At 39.4% G+C, this 18,414-nt stretch overlaps 2 protein-coding genes across 8 annotated transcripts in view; both read right to left on the reverse strand.

Moving 5' to 3' along the window:
• The window catches only part of LOC134806957 (putative zinc finger protein 705EP), a 109,071-nt gene that overhangs the window by 57,006 nt on the left and 33,651 nt on the right, over positions 1–18,414 (reverse strand). The gene's annotated exons all lie outside the window — the stretch shown is intronic.
• Positions 6,419–18,414, reverse strand: part of XNDC1N (XRCC1 N-terminal domain containing 1, N-terminal like) — a 58,071-nt gene continuing 46,075 nt past the window's right edge. For 6 of the 7 annotated variants that reach the window (XR_010147095.1, XR_010147094.1, XM_063782526.1 and 3 more), the window contains one exon: positions 6,419–10,063. Coding sequence is in view for 5 of the 7 variants with exons in the window: in XM_063782526.1 (XP_063638596.1) it covers positions 10,058–10,063 (6 nt within the window). In the remaining 2 variants the exon portion in view is untranslated. 7 annotated transcript variants of the gene reach the window in all.

Genomic DNA, 18,414 nt, shown 5'->3' on the forward strand with positions numbered 1-18,414 from the left:
AACCTGGGAGGTGGAGCTTGCAGTGAGTCGAGATCGCGCCACTGCACTCCAGCCTCGGTGACAGAGCAAGACTCCGTCTCAAAAAAACAAAAAAAGAAATAGGAATTATCTATTCCTTCAGGATTGTACATAAAATCTTGCTAGTTCTAGCACCTTTTGGATGTAAAAGGATACAACATTGACCACTTGTAAGTTTGTTTTGGTCAATATTATTCATTCGTATTTCCCTAAAACTGTCCATCTCATTCACATATTCAGGATAGAGGGTTTAAAGGATTCTATCATGATATCAAAGCTCTTCTCTATCTGTAGTTTATGTTCCTTTTCTTCCCTGTATTATTATTTTTTCTCTTTTTCTCATGATGTTTTCCTAAGACTCAACTAATATATGAATCTTCCCATAAACTACCTAGTGGTCTTACTAAATAACTCTACAATGTTTCTTGCTTTGTTTTGTTTCTTATTTATGTGTGATATTATTTTTGTTTATTGCCTCCTATTTTGTTTCAAGTTTTTTTCTATTTATTTTGTTATTTATTTCAATTCTTCAGTTGAGCAGTACGCTGCTTTCATACTTTCATGAATTCTAGTAAATGTCTTGAAAACCATAAATGTCCCTTTTTATACCACTTTGGCTGCAATCCACAGGATTTCATTTATAGTGCTCTCCGTTTTTTCAGATCTAATTATTTTGTATTCATATTTATGTATGGCTTAGCCCAAGTGTTATGTAGGAATGTGTTGTGTTTGAATATCTCTATGTATGAATTTGGGAATATATCTTATTGTTATTGATTTCTGATATTAGCAACTTGCTGCAGGGAGCATGCCCTTTTCGATATCAATTTTATTTTAGAATTTATTCAATAATCATGGAAAGCCTCTCTGAGATGGTGACACAGGAACAAAGACTGAATGAAATAGGGGGACAGAGTTTCCATAGAAATATCTTAGAAAAGAATAATCCTTGCAATGGTAAGAGTAAAAACAGAGGCTATGAGGTAGAAATGAGTTTGAAATGTTTATGGAAGAGCAAGAAAACTAATACGTGTGGAACAGAATGAAAAGAGGGAACAGTAGCAGGAAAAAAAGATCGGAGAAATATTCAGCAACCAAATCAGGTAGGACATTGTGTGGCATGTAAACAGACTGGATTTATTCTATGTAGTTTTTTTAAAAAACGTAATTAGATTTTCTTTTTTTATTATTATTATACTTTAAGTTTTAGGGTACATGTGCACATTGTGCAGGTTAGTTACATATGTATACATGTGGTGCGCTGCACCCACTAACTCGTCATCTAGCATTAGGTATATCTCCCAATGCTATCCCCCCCTCACCCACCCCACAACAGTCCCCAGAGTGTGATATTCCCCTTCCTGTGTCCATGTGATCTCATTGTTCAATTCCCACCTATGAGTGAGAATATGCGGTGTTTGGTTTTTTGTTCTTGCGATAGTTTACTGAGAATGATGATTTCCAATTTCATCCATGTCCCTACAAAGGACGTGAACTCATCATTTTTTATGGCTGCATAGTATTCCATGGTGTATATGTGCCACATTTTCTTAATCCAGTCTATCATTGTTGGACATTTGGGTTGGTTCCAAGTCTTTGCTATTGTGAATAACGCCGCAATAAACATACGTGTGCATGTGTCTTTATAGCAGCATGATTTATAGTCATTTGGGTATATACCCAGTAATGGGATGGCTGGGTCAAATGGTATTTCTAGTTCTAGATCCCTGAGGAATCACCACACTGACTTCCACAATGGATGAACTAGTTTACAGTCCCACCAACAGTGTAAAAGTGTTCCTGTTTCTCCACATCCTCTCCAGCACCTGTTGTTTCCTGATTTTTTAATGATTGCCATTCTAACTGGTGTGAGATGGTATCTCATAGTGGTTTTGATTTGCATTTCTCTGATGGCCAGTGACGATGAGCATTTTTTCATGTGTTTTTTGGCTGCATAAATGTCTTCTTTTGAGAAGTGTCTGTTCATGTCCTTCGCCCACTTTTTGATGGGGTTGTTTGTTTTTTTCTTGTAAATTTGTTTGAGTTCATTGTAGATTCTGGATATTAGCCCTTTGTCAGATGAGTAGGTTGCAAAAATTTTCTCCCATTTTGTAGGTTGCCTGTTCACTCTGATGGTAGTTTCTTTTGCTGTGCAGAAGCTCTTTATTTTAATTAGATCCCATTTGTCAATTTTGTCTTTTGTTGCCATTGCTTTTGGTGTTTTGGACATGAAGTCCTTTAAGGAAATAATTTGATTTAATTTGCATTTTAGAAACATATCTCTGGTGTGTGAACATAAATTAGAGTATGCAAAGCTCTCATAGAAACATAGAGACAAGTTAGAGGGCTCTCTCCAGAGACACTAGTGACTTGGACAATGGTGCAATGACAGAGGAAGTGAACAAAGGTTGGATTTAAGACACATTTTAGGCCGGGCCCAGTGGCTCACACCCATAATCCCAGCACTTTGGGAGGCCAAGGCAGGCGGATCATCTGAGGACAGGAGTTTGAGAACAGCCTAACCAACATGGCGAAACTCCATCTCCACAAAAAAAAAAAATACAAAAATTAGCTGAGAATTGGTAGCTAGCACCTGTAATCCCAGTTACTCAGGAGGCTGAGACACAAGAATTGCTTGAACCTGGGAAGCAGAGGTTGCAGTGAGCAGAGATCGCACCATTGCACTCCAGCCTAGGTAACACAGTGAAACTCTGTCTCAAAAATTTTTAAAAATAAAAAATAAAAGAGATATTTTAAAGATAGAACTCGGCTTGCTAATGGGTTGTAATTATTAAATGAGAGAATCAAAGGTATGCTCAGAGTTTTTGTTCATTTTTGTTTTTTAACCTAAACAACTAGGTACATGAGCCCATCATTGAGAGAGCAAGACAAAGGGGAGTGTGAGTATTAACAGAGAAAGTGGTATGAATCAAAAATTCATTTTGGAATTCTTGAGTTGCTTATTAGACATCCAAAAGTAGATGTCAAGTAAATATTGAATTTTTTTATTCTGAAACTTATAGGAAACATCCAGGCTAGAGCTAATACTTCATTTACACAGAGAGAGACAGCAACCTTGTGCCAATATGCTTCTCATAGCTATGAAGAGAATCTATCTATAGACTTGATCAACTCAAGTGCAGAAAGAGAAAAAAAAATTGCCTCCTAACAACTGATGGAGTGATTTTACTCATTTCGTTTGACCTTATGTCTATCATTTATTTTTACCTTATTTTCTATCTTTTTCTCTTATTTTGCTAGTTGAACAAAGTTATTATCCATTTTTTACCTATACTGGAAAATAGTCTATACTAAGATTCTCCTTTCAATTAACAACGTATTGAACTAAAGGTTTTACTCGCTCCATATAAGTTAAGCACACCTGCAACTCCAGCAGCCACTTGGGTCAGGAGACCTAGCCAGAAATTGATTTGGAAATAGTAGAGAAGCCCCCTGGGACAGTCTCATAACATTTAAATAGTGAAATTATAAACACAAAACAATGCCCAACAATGAAAGGATGATTACATAAATATATTATGAAATATCCATAATATGGAATATTATGCAGAAAGTAAAAATTTTGAGTATTTGAAAATAGTATAGGAAAATATTTACAATAAAGTAATACTTATTAATAAATAAAGCTATAGGTGAATCACAAGAATAAGAGAGAGAGAAATTTAATGGAAAGTAAATAAACTAAAATAGTAATGATCTTTTAAGTGATCAAGTAATGTGTTATATCTATTATCATGATAATCTTATTTTTTCCAATTTTACATGAAATAATATTTAGGAATCAATAAAAATAAAATATACTTATAGGATATAGGCATATATGTGTTTGTCTACTCTTATACAGAGAAAAACTTGTGAGTGATTTAGCAAAAGTATATTCAATGGAAAGCTGAGGGAAAATGTCAGCCACTTGTGGGGTAAGAAGTGAATGAAAGATAAAGTGGAAATGAAGCATAGAGACTATGATTTTCCTGAGGGGGAAAGGGTAAAGCTAGGGCATTCATTAAAAAAACAAACTAAATACAGGAAAGTCAATTTTGTGTTTTGTTTTTAACATGGCAGGAACTTGAGGATATTGACAGACTTAAAGTAAGGAAAACAATGGATTTAGAAAGCTGGCAGCAGCCGGGCACGTAGCTCACTGCTGTAATCCCAGCACTTTGGGAGGCAGAGGCAGGCAGATCACTTGAGGCCAAGAGTTCAAGACCAGCCTGGCCAACATGGTGAAACTTCATCTCTACCAAAAATAGAAAAATTAGTTGGGTGTGGTGGCACACACCTGTAATCCCAGCTACGTGGGAGGTTGAGGCAGGAGATTCACTTGAACCTGGAGGTGGAGGTTGCAGTGAGCTGAGATCACGCTGCTGCCCTCCAGCCTGAGTGACAGAGTAAGACTCTGTCTCAAATAAATAAATAAATAAGAAAAAGAAAACCGGCATCAACAAGAAGAAAAATAGATAATTAATGCATCAAAGTCCCCAAAGCTGTCAGTACTGCTGAAGGCAGGAAAGGAAGGTAAACAATGAATACTTGATTATAAATTGTTTATTGAAAATCTGGTGCCTTCCTGGAGAGTTATGTGCAATAAAACTCTATAATTTCTAGGTCAAATTTAATTATCTAATGGTAAATTACCTTCATTCTTTTTCTACTGTGACAGCTTATATTTGATAGCTTGATAGCTATCTGATCTTCTTCTTGGTGTTCTTTTAAGGAAAGTCATTGGTCAAAGCACTTTACCTTTCTTTGCTGAAGCCCTCTGCAATCTAAGCCATCTTTCAATGCTCATCTGGTACCTACTGGTCCACCCCCAGAATGCAGTGAACCTTCCTCTGACCCTTCTTTGATATCCATGATTGGTAGCCCATGGATTACACAATGTTCTTGGGCTTCCTGGGCAGAATTCCAAGCCTGCCTCCTGGCTCCAAATCTCTTAGGTTGGTGCAAACGTAATTGCGATTTTTGCCATTGAAAGTAATGGCAAAAACCACAATTACGTTTACACCAACCTACATCAGGCTGGCAAACAAATGTTCATAGAAAATACCAAGCAGTGAAAATTATGCCCTTAGTGTTCCATAAAGGATTTCAATTATTTGTTCCCATAAATTGTATTGCTTTGCAGTGTAAACTGTACTTCCAAAGCTTTTCCTTGTGATCAAGAAAGAAAGAATTCTCAGAGAGGTGAGAAAAAGCAGTAAATTCTGGATTCTTGATCAGAGATGCTAATGATCCTAGGCCATTCTGGCTTCAGTAAATGGAGCAGTTAGCAATAACCAGCACAATGACCCTAAGATCCCCCTTTGAGTTTCTAGGGTGTTGGCAGAGGCTTGTGCCCAGGCACCGCTGCCCCAGCAACTCAGGAGGAAGGACCTGAATGGAGGTTTAGGAAAAAACATCTCCAGAGCTTTCATGCCCCTCACTGGCCCTCCTTAGGCTAAGACTTGGGAAGTTTGCCTCTTCCAAGACCTCCCCATCCCTGACTCAAGATTTCATTTTCAAAGTCTCTAAAGGCAGGGAGGACCTGCTCAAATAATGTAACCACGTGTTCCATTCACTAACACTCTGAAGTATTATAGAAGTAGCACCAAGAAGAAGCCATGGCAGAAAGAGAACTTCCTTCTTGGTACTGAGAAAATTTACTTCACCTGTAGTGAGACCATCTAGAAAGGAATGAAGGTCAAGTAAGACCAGGAATGCGCATGTACTTTGCAGTTTCTGAAGTTGATATTCTGGCCAGATGTGGTGGCTCACCCCTGTAATCCCAGCACTTCGGGAGGCTGAGGCATGTGGATCACTTGAGGCCAGGAGTTCGAGACCAGCCTGGCCAACATGGCAAGACACTATTGCTACTAAAGATACAAAACTTAGCCAGGCATGGAGACATGTGCCTGTAATCCCAGCTACTCGGGAGGCTGAGGAAGGAGAATCACTTGAACCCGGAAGGCAGAGGTTGCAGTGAGCCAAGATCGCACCACTGCGCTCCAGCCTGGGCAACTGTGTGAGACCCTGTCTCTAAATAAAAAAATAAATAAATAAATAAAGTTTACTCATACCCTTTTTAAGCATTCCCTACGGCACCCAAAGTATTCTGGTGTTTATATTCATTTCCTTAGTGTCTAAGAAGTAATTTGTGACTCTCTGTCAGAAATATGCTCGTGTTGCATTGCTATTTCTTTGTATATATTATTTGCTTTCCGAAGTGTATTATAGGTTCCCTAAGGCCCACTCTTCTTTCTTTAATTCCTCTCATATTACATATAACTGATGTGAAAACAATTTGTGTTAACTTAGGTTTCAACATAAAAATTAGTTTATCTCATTCGATCGATTGGACAGAAAGATAATCAAATAAAAGTTTTTCTGTATCTCACTAGTCTGTTTATAATTCCACATTTAATTCCATTGCTTAAGCATGCTAACACACGGTGCCAAAATAGTAATAAATAGGCATGCTGTTGTATTACATGGTTCTTCCCATTATCAGAAAAATAAAATGAATGCTTTTCCTCTATAACTGCTTCCTTAACTTTTACAGTTCCTCCAGAATGCATAAGACAATGCTGATATTTCAAGTCTCTCTCCTGCCTTTGCCATGGCTGTGCTTTCTACTACCTTTGCACACACCCTGTTGACCTTTGATAAATGTACTTTAAATGACTGATAGTCATGATGATTGCATGCTGTCTCCTGATATAAAATCTCATTGAAACACAGAAATGTTCTTGCTCCTGAAAGGCTCAATAATTACTCAGCAACTCACCTCTTCAGAGGACTGAATGTACACAGAAGTCCTCTTCATCTCAGCTACTGATTCTCTCTAACCTGCTTTACCTATTCAACCATGAGGGTCTTGTTTTTTGTCTTTGGAGTCCTTTCCTTGATGTCCACAGTTCCTCCAAGTAAGACAGAAACTTTTTTATTCCAAAGTTCTAAAAATGTAAGTAAAAGAAAATGCAAGGTCTTTCAAGAGTCTGAAAATAAATTAGGCATGGGCAGATTTTACTGTACCATGAAGGCTGCTCAAGAGACTGAAGAGTTGATACTAAAGAAATAAATAAGGTGGTTCACTGCAGTGATTTAACCTATGATAAACTCACTTGAGGCCGGGCACAGTGGCTCATGTCTATAATCCCAGCATTTGGGGAGTTTGAGGTGGGTGAGCTCAGGAGTTCTAGACCAGCCCGGTGGGGGCAACAGGGTGAAACCACATCTCTACAAAAAATATATATATATACAAAAAATTAGTCAGGTATAGTGGTGCGTGCCTGTGGTTCTGGCTGCTCAGGAAGCTTAGGCAGGAGGATCGCTTGAGCCTGAGATGTCAAGGCTGCATTCAGCTTAGTTCATGCCACTGCACACCAGCCTGGGCAACAGAGTGAGACCCTGTCTCAAAAAATAATCATAAAAAAAATAAAATTACTTGAGAGTTGTGTTTGATCAAAAGATGGTGAGAGGATGCACACAGAACACAGGAAATTTAAAGAATTGGAAAAATGAAAAGCGAATGATGACTAGAAGAAGGGCTAGAGGTGAAGAGGTGGATACTCCACCATAATCCTTGGTTCACAGGATAAATTCACCACTGATCCAGGCAAGGACCTAGCCTCTGTGTTCCTTTAAAGTTGAATAAAACTCATATGATATCATTTAATGTATATGGAAATTACTTTTTGTATGGTGAGAGTTAAGATTCCACCTTAATTTTTAACCACAAAACTAGCCAATTATATATAGGCATATTTATTAAATAATCAATATGACTTTCCCAAATTAATTTTAAAATTCATCAATACCCCATAATAAAAACATATTAAACTGTGGTTCATACCTGAGATTTAGATTACTGGTTGACTTATTGATCATTTCTGAAGCACATTTTAATACTTCACAATTCAAGATTCCCTCATTTATATAATACTTCATGATTCAAGATTCCCTTATTTATATAATTATAAATAATTATGCCTTTCCCCCATGAATGCTAGTGGGTTTTTTATATTTTTATTGAGATAAAATTTACCATAAAATTCATTGCCTTAAAGTGTTCTATTCAGTGGTTATCAGTGTATTCTTAAAATTGTGCACCCCTCACCATTATCTAATTCCAGAATATGTTTATAAGCACAAGAAGAAATCTCTCCTCCTCCCAGTCCCTAGCAACCACTGATCTAATTTTTGTCTCTATGTATATTCCTATTCTGGACATTTACTATGAACAGAATAATAAATATGTGATCCTTCATGTCTGCCTTCTTTCATTTAGCATAATGTTTTCAAGATTCATCCATGTTGTGGCATAGATTCGTACCTCATTCCTTCATTCAGTGGTCATCAGTATATCCCACTTTAAGAATCCACTGATACTCACTAAATGGAACACTCTAAAGGAATGAATTTTATAGTAAATTCTATCTCAATAAAAATATAAAACACCAACATTCACGGAGGAAAAGTATAATTCTGTATAATTATATAAATGATGGAATCTTGAAATAAATTTTAAAATGTGCTCTGAGGTAACATGTGCCTCAGAAAAGATAAATAAGTCAATTGATAATCTAAATCTCAGGTATAAACCACAGTTTAATATGTATTTATTATAAAGTATTGGTGGATTTTAAAATTAATTTGGGAAAGTTAGATTGATTATTGGTGTTGGTAAAAAAATTTCATCATATGAATTATTTAGCATATGGTTGTTTATAACAGACTCTAATGATCCATTGTGTTTCTTTTATATCAGTTGTAATGTCTCCTGTTTTATTTCTGATTTTATTTATTTGGCATTCTCTCTTTTGTTCTTGGTTAGTCTAGCTAGCAGTTTATAAAGTCTGTTTATCTCTTCCAAAAGTCAACTTTTTGTTTCATTAATTCTTTGAATTTTTTAAATCTCGAATTCACTTAGTCCTGCTCTGATTTTTATTATTTCTTTCCTTCTCCTAAGTTTGGATTTCATTTTTTCTTGTTTTTCTTGTTCCTTGAGGTGCATAGTAGCTTGTTTATAATCTTACTATGTTCTTGCAGTAGGCATTTATTGCTGTAAAATTCTCTCTTAGCACTGTCTTTGTTGTATTCCATAGGTTTTGGTATGTTGTGTTTCCATTTGCATTTATTTCAAGAACATTTGTTATTTTCTTCTGAGTTTTTTCATTGACTCAATGGTTGTTCAGAAGCATGTTGTTTAATTTCCATGTTATCTGTATAGTTTCCAAAGTTCTTCCTAGTATTCATTTCTAGTTCTATTCTATTTTTGTCTAGAATATACTTGATATAATGTTGATTTTTCAAAATTTGTTGAAACTTGTTTTGTGTCTTAACATATGGTCTAGCCTGGAGAATGTTCTATGTGATGAGGAGAAGAATGTGTACTCCACAGCTATTGGATGAAATGTTGTGTAAATGTCTGTTAAGTCTATTTGGTCTGTGGTACAGATTAAATTTGATGATGATTTGTTAGCTTTCTACCTAGATGATCTGTTCAATGCTGAAAGTGGGGTATTGAAGCCCTCAGTTATCATGATGTTAAGGTGTATCTCTCTCTTTAGCTCTAATGACATTTTTAATACATCTATTCCACTACTGGGTACATATATATACATATTTGGAATTTTTATATCCTCTTGCTGGATTGGCCCTTTTATTATTATATGATGGCCTTCTTTGTCTCTTTTTATGTTTTTTCACTTAAAGTCAATTTTGTCCAATATAAATATAGATGTATTAGGCCATTCTTGCATTGCTATAGGGTTATCATAATAAAGTACCACAGAATGGGTGCCTTAAGTAACAAAAGTTCATTTTCTCACAGTTCTGGAAGTTATAAGTCTAAGATCAAGATGTCAGCACATTTGGTTTCTCCTGAGGCCTGTCTTGGCTTGCAGCTGGTTGCCTTCTTGCCATGTCCTCTTATGGCATTTTTTTGTGCACATGCATTCCTGGTGTCTCTTCCTCTTCTAATAAGGACATCAGCCATATCGCATGAGGGCCATACCCTGGGAGTCTCATTTTAGCTTTATCAGTCCTTAAAAAAAAAAAAAAAATCTTCAAATATGATTACATTCTGACATACTAAAGATTGGGACTTTAACATACAAATTTTGGAGGAAAACTGGTTAGCCCATAACGATGAATTCATCAATAGACTGATATGATCAAGGAAAGAATCAGTGAGCTTAAAGAATTTTAAATAGCAACTTCCAAAACTTAAAAGCAAAGAAAAAAGAATTAAAAAGAACAGAATATTTAATAAGTGTAGGCCAGTTACAAAAGGAAAAATATATGTGTAATGAAGTATCAGGAGGAGGAGAAAGGAACAGAAGAAATATTTGAAGAAATTCTGACTGAGATTTTCCCAAAATTGAAAATAAACAAAATCTACATATCTAGGAAGCTGAAAGAATACCAAGCAAGATAAATACAAAAAATTTAAACATAGGCATATTATATTGAAACTGCCAAAAATCAAAGACAAAAAGAAAATCTTAAAAGAAGCCAGGAGGGGAAAAAATCTTTATCTATGGACAACCAAGGATAAGAATTACATCAGACTTCTCTTAAACCACATAAGCAAAAAGAGAGGAAAGTGAAATATTTAAAATGTTAAAAAAAAAAAAAAAGAACACTATCTTAAAGCTCTCTACTTAGCAAAATTATCTTTTTTTTTTTAGACAGAGTCTCACTTTGTCACCCAGGCTGGAGTGCAGTGGCAGTGACCTTGGCTCACTGCAGCCTCCGCCTCCTGGGTCCAAGCAATCTCGTGCCTCAGCCAGCCACCACCACGCCTGGCTAATTTTGTATTTTTAGTAGAGACTGGGTTTCACTAGTTTGGCCAGGCTGGTCTTGAACCCCTGACTTCAGGTGATCCACCCGCCTTGGCCTCCCAAAGTGCCAGGATTAAAGGTGCAGGCCACCATGACCAGCCTACCCTTTAAATTAAAGTAAAAATACATAATTTTCTTAGGTAAACAAAAATAGAGTTTGTCACCAGTAGTCCTACCTTACACTAAAAGTAAAAAGAAATTCTTCACTCATACTCAATGGTGAAAAACTAAAAGCTTTTCTTCTAAGATCAGGAACAAGGCAAAAGTGCCCCTTCTTGCCACATTTATTTAACATGATACTAAAAGTTCTAGCAAGAACAATTAGGCAAGAAAAGGAAATAAATGGCATCCAAACTGTTGGGGGGTGGGAATGAGTAAAATTATCTATTTCCAAATGACATAATTTTTTTGTAAAAAACCCTAAACTTCACTCCCCCAAAATTATTAAAACTAACAACAAATTCAGTAAAGTTGCAGGATAGAAAATCAACCTAGAAATACCAGTTGTGTTTCTATAGCACTAACAGCAAGCAACTGGAAAGCAAGTAAAGAAAATCCCATTCATAATAGCAAGAAAAAGATAAGATATTTAAGAATAAACTTAACCAAAAGATGAAAGACTGGTACATTAAAAATTGCAGACATTCATGAAAGAAATTAAAGAAGACACAAATCAGTAGAAAGATATCCTATGTTCATGAATTGGAAGACATAATATTAAAATATCCGTACTATTCAAAGCAATTTATAGATTATATACAATCCCTATCAAAATCCTAATGGCACTCTTCACAGAAATAGAAAAAACAATCTTAAAATTCATATAAAACCACAAAGGACCCAGAATAGTCAAAACAATGAGCAAGAAAAACAAAGCTAGGGGCATCACATTTTCTAATTTCAAAATGTATTATAAAGATAGAGTAATCAAAACTGTGTGCTACTGGGATAAAGATAGACATATAGGCCACTGGAAGAGAATAGAGGGCCAAGAAATCAACCGACACTTATAAAGTCAACTGGCCTTCAACAAACATGCGAAGAATATATAATGGGGAAAAGATGATTTCTTCAATACACGGTACTGAGAAAACTGAATATTCATATGCAAAAGAATAAAATTGGACCTGTATCTTACACTACACACAAAAAGCAATTCAAAATGAACTACACATTTAAACATAATTACCTGAGACTGTAAAACTTATAGAAGAAAACATAAGGAGAAACTTTCATGATGTTGGTCATGGCAAATATTTTAACTTATAAATTGTAACAAAAGGATTTGGGAAGGATTGGTATGTTTAAAGGGAATATTTATGGGAGATTATGGGTTATAGGCTCCTGTCCATATCTCAGTAACTTCCTCAGTAAAGGAGACATGGCCTTGAGCCCAAATACATTGGGAAGCTGGAACTAAGACTCAACTCCTTCTGGCCCCTTCTCTCAATTAAGGATTATTTTTTCTCATTTCACCAAGAACAGAGAAGCAACCAAAGATAGCTTTTCCACTTTTCCACCACCATATCTCTTCACATGGTTTTATCTTTATCCATAATCTGCCTTCTCTTCACTCTCTGATTCAAGGCCAACCCCTCCACTTACACTAGGTTCCATCCCCAATGACATTTTTAAGAATTTAACTCCAGAAATTAAACATTATTTCCTGCATTATGAATCTCTACACCACCCCCAAGCTGGATAATTCATTTTAGGTAGAAATATGTGGTAATAGTTCTCATTTAAAATTCTGTACATTTCCAACTACTGCCTCATTTACTACTCTCTTTATAGAAGAAATCATCGTTTGTCTTTATTCAGCATCTCCACTTTTTCTCTTGCATTCTTTTGCTGTTGTTTTTGTTTTTCTGGGAAAGTTCTGTAATGCTTTTAATTTATTATAAAACATTTCAGACATTTAAACATAAAAAGTAAGTAATATTGTGTCGTATAATTTGTCTTCTCTTTTTAAAGCCAGAAGCTTCACTTCTAATGATGAATGTCCTTCAGAATATTATCATTGCAGACTGAAGTGCAATGCTGATGAACATGCAATTAGATACTGTGCTGACTTCAGCATCTGCTGCAAACTGAAGATCATTCAAATTGACGGACAAAAGAAGTGGTGAAAATTCTAACTCCATCTTCTTCAGACTCCAGGAGAAAAAACATGTCTTAAACTCTCTTATCTATGAATAATTAACATGATAGATGAAAATTATTATAATTGCATGTTTAGATGGTCAGGTGAAAATGAATATAAATTTTATAAATGCTAACACTCTATTTTCATTTGTGCATTTTAACATTTACTCCCTTAATTTACATCCACAGCCACATTGTTGTTTCACCCATAGTACTATATCTGATGCGGGGAGTAAGAGCCAGCCCCCTTTGCCCCCCTGGCACTTAGGACCCCTATCGCAGGGGGGAGAGGCACCCCCCGCGATGCTGGGAGTAAAAGCTAGCCCTTCTTGCCCCCATGGCTCTTAGGATCCCCATCGCAGGGGGGTGAGGTGCCCCCCGCCATGCGGGGAGTAAGAGCCAGCCCTTCTTGCCCCCCTGGTTTTTAGGATCCGCGGTGGACACACAGCCTGTTTATCATATTGTGAGTAATATCATCTCCCACTCTGGAGATTATGAACTGTTTCACAAACCGGTGTACACCCTGGGTATACAGAGATTGTACACCCGTCTGTATTGGGTGTCATATCATCCTCTTCCTCCCTGAATATTAAGAACAGTATCACAAGGGTGCTTCTACTCCCTGGGATATCACGTGTCATAGCCTCCTCTCCCACGTTGCAATTAGAAACAATATCAGTGGGGGCGTGTCCACCTTCTGTGATATTGAAAGTAATATCATACTCTTCCCTCCAGGATCATGGGAACAATATCCTTGGTGGTGTCCACTTTCTGCCATATATATAGTCCTATCACCCCCTCCGCCTTGGAATGTTATAAAGGACCATCTCACACGGGGGTGTACACTTCCTGCGATGTTGGGAGTAATAGCATTGTCTTCTTCCGTGAATAATAGGAGCAAAATCACCGGGTGGATGCACACCCAGTGCTATATTGGGAGTAACATCATACTCCACACCCTGGAGATTATATTCGGATCAATATCACCGGCTGGGTGTACACCTACTGCGATATTGAACGTAATATCATGCTCTCTCCCACCCTGGACATTAGGAGCAATATCACAGGTGGGTGTACACCCACTGAGGTATTAAGGAGTAATATTAGTGTGAATTATACTTCATTTATAATTAAAATGAATATGAATGACCGATATTAATATTAATATTAAGAAATAATTGCTAATAAAAAGTTTTCAGATGATTAATATTAATATGAATTATTAGGAGCTAATATTACTGTTTTCTAATGAATAAGATCAATATCAGTTATTAATATCAGGCATCATTAATCATTAATATTAGTCATGTATTGTTATCATTAATATAACTATTTAATATTAATTATCATTATTATCGGTATTGATTTTAAAAATTATATTATGGGTTATTAATATTGATAATTATTAGTGTCAATTAAAAATTGAGATTATTAATTGCAGTAAGTCGCATTGTGCCATTCCACCCCTCCCTCGGCAGCTCGTTTACGACCCAAAACAGGGACACAAATGCCCCTGAGAGAGCAGCGGTAGACTGGGATAGATGAGGATGGTCACGTGGCGGAGAGGCGTGTTTTTGGGTACCAGCCCTTCACCTGCGTCGACCTTCTCAACTGGAAAAACAATACACCGCCCTATACCAAAAAGCCACAAGCTCTAATTGATTTGCTCCAAACTGTTATCCAGACCCACAACCCCACCTAGGCTGATTGGCACCAGTTGCTCATGTTCCTCTTAAACAGCGAAGAAAGGTGGAGAGTCCTCCAAGCAGCAACTAAGTGGCTAGAGGAACATGCAGCAGCTGATTATCAAAACTCCCAAGAGTATGGAAGGACCCAGTTGCCAGGAACCGACCCCCAGTTGGACCCACATGAAAGAGAGGAGATGCAAAGGCTAAACCGAGACAGGGAAGCTCTCTTGGAAGGATTAATGAGGGGAGCTCAGAAGGCCACAAACGTTAACAAGCTCTCTGAGGTCAATCAGGGAAAAGAAGAAAGTCCAGCACAATTGTACGAGAGACTGTGGGAGGCCTATCGTATGTATACTCCCTTTGATCGCGATAGCCCTGACAATCAGCGCATGATTGCCATGGCTTCAGTCGGTCAAAGCGCAGAAGACATCAGAAGAAAACTGCAGAAACAGGTTGGGCTTGCAGGGATGAATCCACCACAATTACTAGAAATAGCTAGCCAGGTGTTTGTAAACAGGGATGCAGTAAGCCCTAAGGAAAACGGCAAAGAGAATGGAGGTCAGACCTGGAGACACGCCGAACTGTTTGTCAGCTGCAGCAATCAGAGGGCCCCCCCCAAAGAGGCAAGGGAAGGGGGGCACTGGGAAAGAAACTCAGCTTGGCTGTCAGAGTTTGCAGCATAACCAGTGTGCTGATTGTAAAGAAATAGGACAGTAGAAAAACAAATGCCCTCAGCTCAAAAGAAAACAAGGTGACTCAGAGCAGGAGGCCCCGGACAAGGAGGAAGGGGCACTGCTCAACCTGGCAGAAGGGTTATTGGACAGAGGGAGACAGGGCTCAAGCGTTCCCAAAGAGCCTCTGGTCAGAATGACAGTCAGGGGTGGAGACATTGACTTTCTTGTAGATAGCGGTGCTGAACATTCGCTAGTAACCGCCCCGGTAGCCCCCTTATCCAAAAAGACTATTGACGTCATCGGAGCCACGGGGGTTTCAGCAAAGCAAGCTTTCTGCTTGCCTCGGACTTGTACTGTAGGAGGACATAAAGTCATTCATCAGTTTTGGTACATGCCTGACTGTCCCTTGAACTTTTCAGGAAGGGACTTGCTAAGCAAGCTGAAAGCCACTATCTCTTTGACACAGCATGGCTCTTCACTGCTAAAGTTACCCAGAGCGGGAGTCATTATGACCCTTATGGTCCCCCGAGAGGAGGAAAGGAGACTTTTCTTAACTGAGCCAGGCCAAGAGAGAAGACCAGCACTGGCTAAGCGGTGGCCAAGAGTATGGGCAGAAGACAACCCTCCAGGATTGGCCAGTTAAGACTGCGGACCTGCCAGTGAGGCAAAAACAGGAGCCGGTCCCCAGAGAAGCCCTTCAAGGTATCCAGGTCCATCTCAAGCACCTAAGAACTTTTGGAATGATTGTTCCTTGTCAGTCTCCATGGAACACTCCCCTCCTGCCTGTTCCCAAGTCACGGACCAAGGACTACCAGCCAGCACAGGATTTGCGCTTGCTTCATCAAGCTACACTGACTTTCCATCCAACAGTACCTAACCCGTCCACATTGTTGGGGTTTCCGCCAGCTGAGGACAGCTGGTTCACCTGCTTGGACCTGAAAGATGCTTTCTTTCCTATCAGATTAGCCCCTGAGAGGCAGAAGCTGTTTGCCTTTCAGTGGGCAGATCCGGAGTCAGGTGTCACTACTCTGTACACTTGGACCGGGCGTCCCCAAGGGTTCAAGCACTCCCCCACCATCTTCGGGGAGGCGTGGGCTCGAGACCTCCAGAAGTTTCCCAGCAGAGACCTAGGCTGCGTGTTGCTCTAGTAGGTTGATGACCTTCTGCTGGGACACCCCACGGCACTTGGGTGTGCCAAGGGAACAGATGCCCTACACCGGCACCTGGAGGACTGTGAGTAGAAGGTGTCCAAGAAGAAAGCTCAGATCTGCTGACAGCAGGTACGTTACTTGGGGTTTACTATGTGACAGGGGTCAGAACGCAGCCCGGGATCAGAAAGAAAGCAGTTCATTTGCCATCTAGCGGAGCCTAAGAGCTGAAGGCAGGTGAGAGAATTCTTAGGATCTGTGGGGTTTTGTAGACTGTGGATCCCAAACTTTGCAGTATTAGCCAAGCCTTTGTATGCGGTCAACAAGGGGGCGGGGACCAGGAACCTTTGGAATGCAGATTCCAACAACAGCAAGTCTTTCATGAGTTAAAGGAAAAACTTCTGGCAGCCCCAGCCCTGGGGCTACCGGATCTGACAAAGCCTTTTCCATTATATGCATCAGAGAGAGAAAAGATGGCAGCTGGACTTTGAACCCAAACTGTGGGGCCCTGGCCGAGGCTGGTGGCCTACATCTCTCAACAACTAGACAGGGTTCCTAAAGGATGGCCCCCCTGTTGGAGGGCATTGGCAGCAACTGCCCTGCTAGTACAAGAAGCAAATAAGCTGACTCTGGGGCAAAACCTGAACATAAAGGCCTCCTGTGCCGTGGTGACTTTAATGAATACTAAAGGACATCATTGGCTAACGAATGCCACACTCACCAAGTACCAGACTTTGCTCTGTGAAAATCCCCGTATAACCATCGAAGTTTGTAACAGCCTACACCCCGCCACCTTGCTCCCGTTGTCAGAGAGCCCTGTCGAGCCTGATTGTGTAGAAGTGTTGGACTCAATTCACTCTAGCAGACCTGACCTCCGGGACCAGCCTTGGGCATCAGTAGACTGGGAACTGTATGTGTATAGGAGCAGCTTCTTCAACCCCCAAGGAGAGAGAGGTGCAGGGTATGCAGTGGTAACCCTGGACACTGTTGTTGAAGCCAGATCGTTGCCCCAGGCCACTTCAGCCCAGAAAGCTGAACTCATTGCTTTCATTCGGGCCTTAGAACTCAGTGAGGGTGACACTGTCAACATTTACACTGATTCTCAGTATGTCTTTTGAACCCTTCAAGTGCATGGAGCGTGATACAAAGAAAAGGGCCGTGCACATTCCTCAGCCCTAGGCTCAAAACAAACAAGCCCAGTACAAACACATCCCATCCTCCCATCCCACCACATATTACCATATATCTCTTAAACTTCCCCCAGGCTCAAAACAAACAAGCCTAGTACAAACACCACCAGGAAAGTCTCCGATAAAAGGACAGATGAGGGGACAGCCGTTCAAAGTTTTACTGAAAGAGCAGGAACCAAAAGAATTCCTTTGTTCCCCTGTACTTTCAGGCTATAAAAAAGCAAACACTCGCATTGTTCAAGGCCCTCTTGTATGCGGTAGAATGGAAGGACCAGGTTCGAACTTGTAGTAAAGATCCTTGCCGCTTGGCTTTGACTCTGGACTCTGGTAGTCTTCTTTGAGGAACAAACGGTCTGGGCATAACATCTGGGGGCTCGTCCGGGATTCCCCAAGCCCACCAGACCCCTGGTCAACGGATCTACTAGGATCGATCTACTGATAGGTGAGCTGGCTCGTCTCCGTTTGTCTGTCCGTGTCTGTTCTGAATCCGAATCTGTGACTCGCGAAGTCTGAAACTGGAGCTAGCACAGTCCTGGCGGACGCGCTATAGGACGGCCAGCAGAGACCGGTAAGAGACGTCCCCTGGCTCTCATCTGATCTATATTGTGATCTGAGCTGCCCCGGTTTGGCGGGCAGCAGCCGTATCTGAGCTGCCCGGTTGATCGGGCAGCATCTGTCTCTGATCTGAGCTGCCCCGGTTTGGCAGG

This window comes from Pan troglodytes, chromosome 9 (genome assembly GCF_028858775.2).
Source record: "Pan troglodytes isolate AG18354 chromosome 9, NHGRI_mPanTro3-v2.0_pri, whole genome shotgun sequence".
Lineage (NCBI taxonomy): Eukaryota > Metazoa > Chordata > Mammalia > Primates > Hominidae > Pan > Pan troglodytes.